The sequence below is a fragment of the Oscarella lobularis genome, chromosome 5 (assembly GCF_947507565.1).
Source record: "Oscarella lobularis chromosome 5, ooOscLobu1.1, whole genome shotgun sequence".
In the NCBI taxonomy this organism is placed as follows: Eukaryota; Metazoa; Porifera; class Homoscleromorpha; order Homosclerophorida; family Oscarellidae; genus Oscarella; species Oscarella lobularis.
Genome location: NC_089179.1, coordinates 639,768 through 650,877, shown reverse-complemented (window position 1 = coordinate 650,877; position 11,110 = coordinate 639,768). Strand labels below are relative to the sequence as shown.

The window sequence follows — 11,110 nt, the reverse complement described above, 5'->3', positions numbered from 1 at the left end:
TAACTGAAAGCAACGTAATGCAATGCGTTATGTATAGTGCCACCCAGCTGGGGATCAAAAAACCCCTTGCAGTAGAAAGTGATAGTGCCTTCGTCTATTACAGATACATACAAGTTTGTTGTGGTACTGTCTACTTGCTGGCAACGAAGGTTGAACTACTACTAGCTAAGACCCTTTGTTTCGCCTTTTCAGCCGTCTCTTCCATTCGCTTTTGCTCTCTTAGCTCTTCTGTCGCGTAGTGCGCTCCCTCGACAAGCTCGCTGCGTTATACAGTAGGTATATAGATGAAAGCGGAACGAGATCAAATTGGACATATTTTACCTGAAATCGATTTCGCCGTCGTTATCCTTATCGAGCATCGATATAAGCTGACTGATTTCCCAGTCTTTCAACGGAACGTTCGCCTTTTTGAGACCCGTCCGAAATTCTCCGGGAGAAACGGACAGACTTTTGTCCTTGTCAACTTGATTGAAGAAGTCGACAAGACGCAAGTTTCTCTCCTCTATGTAGTGCTTGAGAACAATCATCGGGTCTTGCCTCGGCTTTGCCTTGCTCAGTCCTCCTAAACCGCCGTGAACGATTCGCAATCCGGGACGACTTTCCTTCAACTCTTCAATTATTTTGGCAACGTCTTCACTTATAGTTATATCCTAGAATATGAGCGTATGTACATACCAAATACTTAGTAGAAAGATGATTATACCGTGAAACCAAGCTCTTCTAATGAGCAATTGGGATTTTTTTGTACAGCGCGTAGTATGGCCATCATACCATTTGATTCAAGAGGATTTTGACCAAGCTAGATACCCATCCGATCAGGTAAACTCATATTTTATATTGATAAATTAGTACTTTTAATATTTTCAATGTCTCATTGACCTCTAGAGCTTTGGCTAACAGCAGAGCGCCATCAGCCGATATTCTATTGTTGCTGCGCGGCGAGAGAGGTTTCAGCTAGAGAGTATATGGTGTACTGCGTACTTCGTTACCTGAGATCCAACTCAGTAAGCGTTGTATTGACTTTCAAAGCCTCTCCAGCAGCTAAAGCTCCCTCGTTTCCAAAACCATTGTAAGCCAAATTTAGGCTACGTAAAACTTGGTTATTCTGTAAAGTTGAAGCGGAATTTTACGCGTGCTTATAGAAGAAGGATTGGGAGCCTTACTTTGAGACCGAGAGCTATGGCAACGGCTCCTTTTCGTCTGAAATAGTTCCAACTCAAGTCCAAATGATGCAGCGATTCGTTTTCACCTAGCATCAGGTATGACTACCGTGTAATGGCTGTGCTTGCTAAGCAACCTATTGCCGGTCCTAAGACCAAGCCTGCTGGCTCTCCCAGTTTATTGTGACTAAGATTCAGCTCTCGAATCTTATAATTAACCTGTATAAAAAATCCCTAGAAAATGTATTCAGTATTTTAATCGGTTTCTACTTTGATTGCTTCTGCAAACGGTTCAGCTGTTTTATCAGAAAGTTCATTACCTAGTAAAAACAAAATATAGAGAGCGCGTAACATACAGTAATTCGTTTACCTGCTAAATTGCAGTAAGTGATATTCATATTATTCTGCAACGTTTCAGCCATAGCAATGCCTCCTCCTAACCCAAGTTTATCAAATGAAACATCCTGGTACATAACAACGTATACAAAGTAGAAGTTCTGAGTAAGAATTGACGTACCAAATGTGACACATAGCAATTTTCTTTCAACATATTTGATACAGCCATGCCCCCTTCAGCATCCAGCCAATTGTCACTCAAATTTAATTTTAGAACACTCGTATTGCTCTAAAAAACGCATATCTATTATATCGTATGGCTTTAGGTCCGTGCATCTCACAACTAAGGCAACAGACAGCGCCTTGGCTCCCTTCGGTCCGAGTCCTCTGTGCTTCATATCAATCTCTGTATTTTGCATTCGTTGAAGAAAATAGCTCGCCGGAACAATTCCCAAAAGCGAGCACTGCTCCAGGTAGACTTTTCGACCGGTGACGTCATAGTCTTCCTTTTTTTCTATAGAGCGAAAAGGAATCGATTGGATTCTTTTGACTGCTATTGTTTATTTACTACCGTCGATTTCCAAGTCGGTGTCCCACTCTTCTTCGCTCCCAACATCTTGCTCTTTTTCGCTTTCTTTTTCTTCCTCTTTCTCGTTCTCTCCGCTGTCTCCCTCCCCGTTCTCTTCCGGTGCGACGAGATCGGTTGCTGACGTTCTCGCCGAATCGGCTTCGCGAGACGCGACGCCGTCTTCGAATGTGACCTCGATCGGCTACGAATCAGATATATGAGAATTGCGCGGTTGTCTGCGACTCCACTGTACGTGATCAAGTGCCTTCTGACTTTGTGTCGCTACTTCTGTTGCCATCACCACACCCACAGCGTCGTCAAGACGAAACGGTGCCCGTATGCGGGGCGGAAAAACATTCGATAAATATGACGACAATTCTGGACACTAGGAGATTCCGGAAAGGTCGCAGCGGACGCGAAATGCCCGACGAAGACCTCCTTGTATTTGGGTACGCTTGCAAGCTTTTTCGAGACGACGAAAAGGCCCAAGAAGCGGAACAAATGCTCATTCCATGGAACGGGGACAACGATCTTCTCATATCAAGGTCCGCTTGGCTTCTCTTATGTACGATTATAAGTTTTTAAATTGTTAGGTACGATGTGCGAGCTCAACTGACAGACGAAAGCGAGTTCGCTATGGAGGGTCCGTTCGAGCGCGAAGAGAAGGACGAAATCGAGCGATTGTGCGACGAAGAACGAGAACGAGACCTAAGAGACGCCGAAGCGAGCGACGAGGAAGAACGCCAAGGCAAACGACACGATATTCGCAATCTCCCCATCGGATCCCCCAATGGGGGCTCTCCCTCTCGTAGAAACCGAGGGACGATCTTACGCGGGATATCGAGCAGTCGGATTTGACTACGAAGAGGTCAAGAGAGACGAAAGAGCAATTCAACGACCACACGACGAAGAAGAAGACGACGAAGAAGACGACGACGAAATGGAGCCATACCAAGTGCCACACGGTTTTCTCATTCCTGATCATACCCAATTGGTACATAAATATTTCCCTGGAGATACGTATTGAGCGTCTTTTCAGCCACCGTCTATGAAAGTGCACTCCATCATAGAGAAGACGGCTGCGTTTGTGAGCGGACAAGGCGCTCAGATGGAGATAATGATCAAGGCAAAGCAGGCGTCCAATCCTCAGTTCGACTTTCTTTCGTTTGGAAGTCCGCTGAACGCCTACTACAAACACTTGATGCAGTCTATCAAGAACGGCACTTATACGCCAGTACAGCCAAAGGATAACGCAGCAGAGAATAGCAGCCATAAGAGCAGCGAAGATGACGACGATGACGAATACAGTCTTCATCCAAGTTTATTTGCCAAGCGAAAATCTCCCCACAACGACGACGATCCTGACGTCGGCATCTCTACCAAAAAGGCTCCGATGTTGAGTGCTTTAGCTCCAGTGACGCTCAAACTGTCCGAGTCTCGCCAGTCTCCGAAATTTAGCGACACCAAGTCGTCTGGCGTCCTGAAACCGATGTCCTCCTATTCAAGGTACACAATTGTCCGTGCGCCGTTTTATATTTAGGTCACGTGTTGTTTGGTCTGGTTTATTCGATTTCGCAGCTGCATATAGGTGACGACACGCAGGGAAGGTCTTGGGGAGTTTGGCTTTGCGCGCCTCTCCATTTTCTTCTATAGATACGGGTAAACCAATTGGGTAACATTTATTGCATTCACGTCAACGTAGATTTGAATTTAGAAATAAGTGACTAGAAATAATTTGGTATCTGTGTTCTTTTAGTGACGCTTCCAAGCCGTATTTCGTCTCGCAAGAGAGAAGAGTTCCACCAGCGTCCGCCGCCTATTTCCAACGTCCACCCACCGATGTTCCTCAATCCACGCCTCTATTGACGACCCCTTCGCTTGCGCCGTGGCATTCCACCGACACCTCTGTTACGGGCGACGACTTTGCTGGTCAGGATCTGAATGCGATGTCATCGATTCGTCCACCGCCTCCCAGTGACGTTCAGGCTGTCATTGACAAATTGGCGCAATACGTTGTGAGGAATGGGGGCAGTTTTGAGAGTGTCGTTGCGCAGAAAGGAGATCCGCGATTCGCCTTTCTCAATTCAACGCACGCCTATAATGGATATTACGAGTGGAAGAAGCAGGAGCTGAAGCGACAGATGAAAGTGAAATCGGCGAAACCGGAACATCTCGTTCAATCAGCAAAAGTCAAAGTCGCCGCTCCAAAACCAGCAGACGCGAAAAAAATTGAAGTGATACGAGTGACTGCGGTGAGACCGTCTGTCGTTGCGAGAAGCGGAGCAGAAACGGCAAAAGAAAAGGAAGAGGAGGAGGAGGAGGAGGAGGAAGTGATTGAACCCATCAAAGAAATCATTGTAAAAGAAGGCGGCTATTGCATAGACGGAGGAGACAAAAGTACACGTACGTCACGATATAGATATATAGTAGAGAAAGTCAGTTTTTATCTATCCAGAATTTCAAGAAGAGAGGATTAGACAGGAGAGAAAAAGAAAAGCGGCGTTATTTGCAGCTAAACTCAAAGAGGATCAAGCTAAAAAGGACAGAAATGGAAAACGCGACCGAAGGTCTTAACGTCTTCTATAATAACTATTTAATTGTCATTATATCTAGATCGAGATCGAGAGAACGTTCTAGGTCTAGCGTAGGCGCCGCTTCGTCGTCATCGTCGTCGTCTTCTCCGCGTAAAAGCCGTCGCCGGCGCCGTTCATCGAATTCGTCGCCCGACAGGGACCGGCACCGTCATCGTCACCATCGCCATCATCACCGTCGTCATCGCCATCACCATCACCATAAGAAACAGAAGCACAGAAGACGGGACAAGGAGGCCGATAAAGATAAGTAATCCAACGTAGTATACTATAGCACGCTTTTTCTTTTTCTTTTATTTGTCCTTAATCTAAACGAGGGCGCTAACCATCTGAACATTACCACCTAAGGAGAATAGTGTCTCCAGATTGAATTGAATAGAAAGACAGCGTTCTTTGATCTTCTTTCAATTCGTATTCTCTTCCCAGCTACGGACGGAAATTTGATTAGAAATTATACCGACCCTCGCTCACCTTTTGATCCCTATAAGATACAATCTGTTCCGTTGCGTTAATTCTATACAATCTGCCTAAGAAAGCCTTGAGTTTCAGTAAGGTCATTGTGCCTGGGTAGAAACAACGGTAGATGTATAGAATAAAGCAACTTTTTTTCGCGATACTAGGAAGCTTCTTTGTGAATGTCTTCTTTGTTAAATCTTCCGGGCATTCCAACGTGAGACCTTAGCAAGAGTAGGTAGAGAATCCGAAAAATACAAATGTGACGGCGTGGTGCATTACACAGCAAAGTGTCCTTTAAAACCCCAGTTGGCGGTTCTGTTTGACTCGCTATTGGCTCCCCGTGTTCTAAACATACGTACGTCGTATGCATGCTCGATTTCAGGGGCAAATACTTGCCTTTGATAAGCGAATCGTATCGCGGGTGAAGTCGACAGAATTCGGCTGGATTGGCAAGCCGAATTCGGTCTTTCGCGAACCTTTTTATGTAGTAACGTTCAGCCAATTGCCTTTCTTTAGCCGATACCTACCGAGGCTGGCGTCTTAGGTTAGGATCTTACGTTTGTTGCACTTACCGGACTTCCATTTAGTCGCTGCACGTTAGGAAGGCGAGCAATTAGTAAGAATCTAGCGTCTTCTTCCTGTTCTCCTATAAGAATTCGACCCTATCAACTCATAGAGAGCGAGAGCGCGGTGCTTTGAACCTCTTAGACACGGGTTTCCTTTAAATTTTAGCTCCCTTAGAGTTTTCAACTTGCTTAGGCTGTTCACCGAATCCCACTAAGGCAAATGCGTATTGAAGCCGATAAAAATCCCAACTCGTACCTCCGCTATTTTATTGTCGTTGAGAGACAGCGATTTCAACGTAGGAAAATGCACACTGTCGTCATCTATAGATCACGGTTGCGCCGAGTCAGGCTACCCCCCCCCCCCCCCCCCCCCATAATTTATTACCCCCTGAAAAACTGATAGACTCCAGAAAATTTCCACTGACAATTAGTGTTTCAAGCCTACAGCCAATATACAGTAGACGTGAACCGACTGAGGATCGCTAGATGAGATCTTTACCGAGACAGGCAAGAGAGTTTCATAATTTGTGCCCAGTCTCTGAGAGAATTTTTCTCTAGATTCAGTAATCGCAAGTTGGCGAGCGCGTGCCACTCGCTTCTGTTGCGGAATGTAAAGTGCATAGAGTATCAGTATCCCCTATGCGGCAACAGCAGCGCGCTTACGCGTCGATCGTCGTGATTGCATTCCAGCAGACGTGGACCTCTTCTGCGAGCGGAAACATTCTCAAGATGGCGACCACCTGACAAGGCAGAGAGACCGATTAGATATCGCAGGGAGAAAAGCAGGAAACCAATCGCCGACCTCGTTCCACTCAAGTTTCATTCGGTTCAAAAACAATACCTTGACGCCGGGAAAAGTCGAGTCGCGAACCGAATCAAACGACTCAATGCAATTGCCACTGTTTGCACATATCGACGACGTAAGTGACGCTACTATTACATACGAATGCTAATGCGAGTTCACCTCAGCTGGAGAGTCGTTAGTCGATCGGCCAGCTGACTCGCGACGCCCGCCACCGTCGACCAACTCGAAATCAAATTGTCGGACAAATCCAAAGACGTCACACCTTTTTACATACGTCCTACGACCGGAACGTACACGTTGCACGAGAAACACCTACTCGGAATCGAGGCAGCAATCTCGTCACCGCACTCGGCGACGCCCAATCGACAAAGACCGACCTCCTCGAGACGAGCGAGGAAACGACTACGGTAAGTGGAAAATGTACGTATACATATATGTCACCCCTGTAGAGAGTCTCCCGCATACCTGTCCTCATAAACGCCCATTACGTCTGCAACCCCATCCCCACTCGAAGACGGCGGCGGCGGCGGCGGCGGCCCGTAGCGCTCGCAAATCGCTTCTGGTACCGTACAGCCGTATTGCACTTTTTTGGGTCGTACAAAAGACGCTGCCCTGGGGTCGTATCTAAAGTAGGCGGGTAGGTACATGCGTGCTCTAGTAGTCTGCATTGGCCGATGGCCAGTCAGTGTACTATACTCTACTGTGCGTTGGCTGCGTTGGCCACCTGCAGTTGAAGTATTTGACCCCCTCGTGCGTTCCGTCGTGTTTTCCGCGCGACGGGTCGTCCCATTCGATTCCAAGCCAATCTCCTGAGCGAGTCAACAAATCGCGGAGGGACTCTCCTGATGTGGCGCGTTTCAGTGTGCACCTACCCGAATTGGGTGGCACTTGGCCCACGTAGCGAATCGTTCCGACGAATCCGTCGCACGTTATTCGTTTTCCGAGCGGGTTCATTTTTCGCGAATCAAGGTCGACCGTTCCTAACGCGCGTTAGCAGAGACTCCTCAGAAGTTTGCACAAAAATTTTCCTCCCTGTTCACGTACAAAACTCCGGCGTACGACGGAGATGAAGGGTCTAGATCACGTGGCCAACCAGGTGACGCGATCCCATGATTCGTTACGATCGTCTTGGAATTTGCCACACCGCAACGGAAAACAAACGGAACGCTCAGGTAGACGAATCCCAATCAGAAAACGAGTTTGTCTTCCCTCGTGCGTGCAATTTACACTATCTCATCTTTATATTGCGAACGCATAGGGAACGTAGCAGCCCGTGTGGGCGGCGCGCGGCGTCGGCGTGGGTGGGCGGACTCGGCGACGCTGCCCACGTGGCAAGCCAAAGCAGCGTTTCCTTATTGGGCACGGCAGCGCAATCATTTGTAGTCGTAGCCTTAGAACGCTCTCTTTAGTCGGCAGTTTTTGATGTCAGAGAGGCGGAGCTTTGAAATGATGTAATAGACACCCCTCGGAGGAAAAGTCGAGTTATTATCTTACTGTTTCCGCTCTACTTATAACTCCCGGTAGTTCGGGCGGAGGCGGGAATTTCAATGTTTGTTCGTTGCCAAGCCGTCGACGTTCAAATAGGAAATTCAACGTACGGAATCGATTCTAAATTTGGAATCGATTTTTGATAACGGTGGCCCTCCCCCAATTGTGGAGACCGAGATACCGAACTTTCGAGCAGACTTATATGCAAACAGGTCCGTCGATACCTTGACCGCCGTCGCCGCCGCCGCCCCTCACCGCCTCTCGCACGGTGGTCCGATTCATTTATGAGCGGAACCACAGGGAGAGGCGCGCCACTTACGCCCCCCGAAACCAAGTCGCGGGATTCCACCCAGACCCCTTGACGTTACTAAGACGCGATTAATAAAAACATCCCTCAGGGTGCACCGCATTCTTCCTTGATCCCATAGATAAATGTATATAATAGGGATGCTACTGCAGCAGCATCAGCAGTTGACTCTGTAAAAGTCTTGCGTTTCGTTCATGAACGCTCCGCCGCTCACCGTTGCCGTCATTGGTGCCGGCGCCAGCGGGCTAGCCTCAATCAAGTGCTGCCTCGACGACGGCTTGCATCCGGTCTGTTTCGAGCAGCAATCCGATATCGGCGGATTGTGGAGATATAACGACGACGACGACGACGACGACGATGAATCGTCGCACGGGAGCGTCTACTGGTCGACCGTTATCAATACGAGGTTTGCTATATTTTTTGATTCAATTTCTTTTTTTTGCGAGATTTTATTTTGTGCTCCGCTTATAGCAAGGAAATGATGTCCTACAGCGATTTCTGCATGCCCGCCTCTTTTCCGCCGTACATGCATCACACGCTCGTGCACGAGTACTATCAAATGTATGCCAAGCAATTCAAATTGATGGAGAGAATCAGGTTAGGCGGGAGAAGTTTGCGGCGCGCGGGATGACGTACGTTACATTCTCGTCGTTTTTATTTAGATTCAATGCGCGAGTCGATAAGATCGAGCCGGCGGCGGCACCCGACTCGAGTCGGTGGACGGTGAAATGGTCGAACACGAAGACGGGAGAGACGAAGGAAGAGGCGAGAGACGCGTCCGAGAGACACTCGCCGAATAATATCCCAATTTTCAATTATTCAGATCTTTGATAAAGTCTTAGTTTGCAGCGGGCATCACTGGAAGCCGAACCGGCCCCGATTTCACGGCATGGACCTATTCAAAGGCAATCAATTGCATAGTCACGCTTACCGCAAGTGGACGCAATTTGCTGGCAAAACAGTTCTAATAGTCGGCTTGGGAAACTCGGGCGCCGACATTGCCGTCGAGCTGAGTCGACACTGCAAGAAGGCAAGAGACGCTGTGACGACGATCGTTTATCGTCATCGTTTTATCGTTTCAGGTTTATTTGAGCACGCGAAGTGGCGCTTGGATCGTTCCCAAATTCGGCTCCCACGGCATTCCCCTCGACATGATTGGCAATAGTCGCGTCGTCCAGAACATTCCCTATCGAATACGACGTTTTCTCTCCGAGTGGAGCCTTCGACGATCGCACGCGTCGCACGTATTCGGTCTCGAACCCGATCACGACTTCGCCTCGAGTCATCCGACGATGAGCGACGAGTTGCTCGGTCGCATAGCGACCGGTTCCATCGTCGTCAAGTCGAACGTTCGTTCGATTTACGAACGCGACGTCGAGTTCGACGACTCGAGCGTCGTCGTCGACGTCGACGCCATCGTCTACGCCACCGGTTATGACGTCACATTTTCGTTTTTCGACGAGCGTCTCTTTGCGTGTCGCGACAACGAGATCAATTTGTACAAGTACGTCTTTTCGCCGACGCTTCCGCCTTCGATCGGCTTCGTCGGCTTTTTTCAGCCGCTCGGCGCCGTCAATCCCATTTCCGAGATGCAGGCTCGCTGGGCGTGTCGCGTCTTTACCGGACACTGCCGGTTGCCGTCGAAGGAGACGATGGAACGAGACGTTTACGTCAAGAGACGCGAAATTAAACGTCGCTATCGCGACAGTCGTCGACACACGATGCAGGTGATGGGAAAGTATTTCTATTTCTATTGCGCCTTATCTTTTCCTCTCCAGGTCGACTATGTTGTTATTATGGACGAATTGGCTGCTCTCGTGGGCGTTCGACCGAATCTGCTTCGACTTCTCTTCGCCGATTTCAAGTTGGCCGTTCGCTGCTATTTTGGACCGTGCGTGCCGGCTCAGTATCGATTGACCGGACACGGTGCGTGGACGGGCGCTCGAGACGCTATTATGAACGCCTTCGATAACGTCACTATGTCTACTCGAACGAGAAGAGTGGATAAGCGTTTGAAGAGGCGAGACGCGGTCGATCGTGGATGGGCTTCCGTCTTTTGCTGCTTTGCCGTTCTCGTCATCGTGCTCAGCCTATGCTGTTTGGTATTCTACTGAAATCGATCCCAGATCTTTACTCTCTTTTATTTATTTATTTGAACTTTGTGCTTCTATCTAGATATTAGAAAGAAATGTTATGACCATACTCTTTGGCTGGCAATTATATCGTTCAACAGTCTTCTATTTGCGATTTGGCCTTGGCTCGTGTCGAGCAGATAAAAGAAAAGTTTTCCCTTGACTTTGATCGTGAGCTGCTGACGAGATGATTCGCCGCCGCGAATTCGTATGTCTCTAACAGAAACGTGCAGAGGTCGCGTGAGAAATCCGTGCGTCGTCAATCGGAGAGCGGATCTCCCTGCGACCGCTTCCAATCGCTTGACGCTCCTACAGCAGTAGGTAAGAGGATGTAGGAGGCGGCGAACGTCTCACCTGTGCGCGTAGAGGAGACCAGATGCAGCGATCAAGACGCCAGCCGATGCAGAAGCCGCTGCAAGCCCCATCCTCCACTAGAAGCAAGATCGAACACTCTCGCAAACGTCAGATTTATGAGTTCGTACCTTGAGCGGAGCCAGCGTCTTCTTGGCGGCATCTTTTTGCCTGTTCCACGGTCGCAATTCCGTCGCAATCAAGTGAGACGTGTAGAACCAAAAGCCGAGCTGGCTCAACGACGCCAAACCGACGAGACGAAAGAAACGACTTCGATCGTGCTCGTACAATAGAAGCGTGGAATTTCGATCGGTCAGAAAACGCCTCAAAACCACCAACATAAATATTAA

At 48.4% G+C, this 11,110-nt stretch overlaps 5 protein-coding genes across 8 annotated transcripts; 2 read left to right on the top strand and 3 right to left on the bottom strand.

Moving 5' to 3' along the window:
* On the bottom strand, window positions 1-2,380 carry LOC136187038 (leucine-rich repeat-containing protein 74A-like). The gene is made up of 13 exons (XM_065974550.1): window positions 2,318-2,380; window positions 2,068-2,266; window positions 1,838-2,010; window positions 1,678-1,785; window positions 1,531-1,624; window positions 1,431-1,480; window positions 1,298-1,379; window positions 1,164-1,249; window positions 990-1,105; window positions 853-931; window positions 704-799; window positions 322-650; window positions 1-260 (listed from the first exon to the last, which is right to left on the bottom strand). Exons 1-13 carry the CDS (start codon window positions 2,360-2,362, stop codon window positions 131-133), a joined length of 1,587 nt encoding a protein of 528 aa, XP_065830622.1. The 5' UTR covers window positions 2,363-2,380; the 3' UTR covers window positions 1-130.
* A 5-nt stretch (window positions 2,381-2,385) lies between these two features.
* LOC136187034 (splicing factor, suppressor of white-apricot homolog) lies at window positions 2,386-5,052 on the top strand. Its single transcript, XM_065974543.1, has 7 exons — window positions 2,386-2,609; window positions 2,658-2,812; window positions 2,877-3,058; window positions 3,104-3,570; window positions 3,821-4,467; window positions 4,520-4,631; window positions 4,678-5,052. The coding sequence occupies exons 1-7, from the start codon at window positions 2,431-2,433 to the stop codon at window positions 4,907-4,909; spliced, it is 1,974 nt and encodes a 657-aa protein (XP_065830615.1). The 5' UTR covers window positions 2,386-2,430; the 3' UTR covers window positions 4,910-5,052.
* Window positions 4,934-7,809, bottom strand: LOC136187039 (tubulin-specific chaperone E-like). Of its 2 annotated transcripts, XM_065974552.1 has the most exons (17): window positions 7,355-7,807; window positions 7,207-7,291; window positions 6,948-7,106; window positions 6,799-6,884; window positions 6,642-6,744; window positions 6,480-6,576; window positions 6,341-6,417; window positions 6,177-6,275; window positions 6,063-6,118; window positions 5,934-5,998; window positions 5,813-5,888; window positions 5,684-5,757; window positions 5,508-5,634; window positions 5,391-5,456; window positions 5,273-5,332; window positions 5,127-5,218; window positions 4,934-5,081 (listed from the first exon to the last, which is right to left on the bottom strand). In XM_065974552.1, the coding sequence occupies exons 1-17, from the start codon at window positions 7,434-7,436 to the stop codon at window positions 4,992-4,994; spliced, it is 1,494 nt and encodes a 497-aa protein (XP_065830624.1). In that variant the 5' UTR covers window positions 7,437-7,807; the 3' UTR covers window positions 4,934-4,991. The 2 variants fall into 2 exon arrangements, with proteins under 2 accessions (XP_065830624.1, XP_065830623.1); XM_065974551.1 differs by having other exon boundaries at window positions 5,127-5,332; window positions 7,355-7,809.
* LOC136187036 (flavin-containing monooxygenase 5-like) lies at window positions 6,051-10,526 on the top strand. Of its 3 annotated transcripts, XM_065974548.1 has the most exons (9): window positions 6,051-6,184; window positions 6,236-6,597; window positions 6,647-6,889; window positions 8,416-8,683; window positions 8,749-8,874; window positions 8,940-9,042; window positions 9,101-9,307; window positions 9,360-10,004; window positions 10,056-10,526. In XM_065974548.1, exons 4-9 carry the CDS (start codon window positions 8,472-8,474, stop codon window positions 10,389-10,391), a joined length of 1,629 nt encoding a protein of 542 aa, XP_065830620.1. In that variant the 5' UTR covers window positions 6,051-6,184; window positions 6,236-6,597; window positions 6,647-6,889; window positions 8,416-8,471; the 3' UTR covers window positions 10,392-10,526. The 3 variants fall into 3 exon arrangements, with proteins under 3 accessions (XP_065830620.1, XP_065830619.1, XP_065830618.1); XM_065974547.1 differs by lacking the exons at window positions 6,051-6,184; window positions 6,236-6,597; window positions 6,647-6,889 and adding an exon at window positions 7,138-7,654; XM_065974546.1 differs by lacking the exons at window positions 6,051-6,184; window positions 6,236-6,597; window positions 6,647-6,889 and adding an exon at window positions 7,138-8,369.
* On the bottom strand, window positions 10,407-11,101 carry LOC136187323 (transmembrane protein 223-like). The gene is made up of 3 exons (XM_065974902.1): window positions 10,892-11,101; window positions 10,764-10,840; window positions 10,407-10,718 (listed from the first exon to the last, which is right to left on the bottom strand). Exons 1-3 carry the CDS (start codon window positions 11,099-11,101, stop codon window positions 10,469-10,471), a joined length of 537 nt encoding a protein of 178 aa, XP_065830974.1. The 3' UTR covers window positions 10,407-10,468.
* Between the last annotated feature and the right edge of the window lie 9 nt (window positions 11,102-11,110).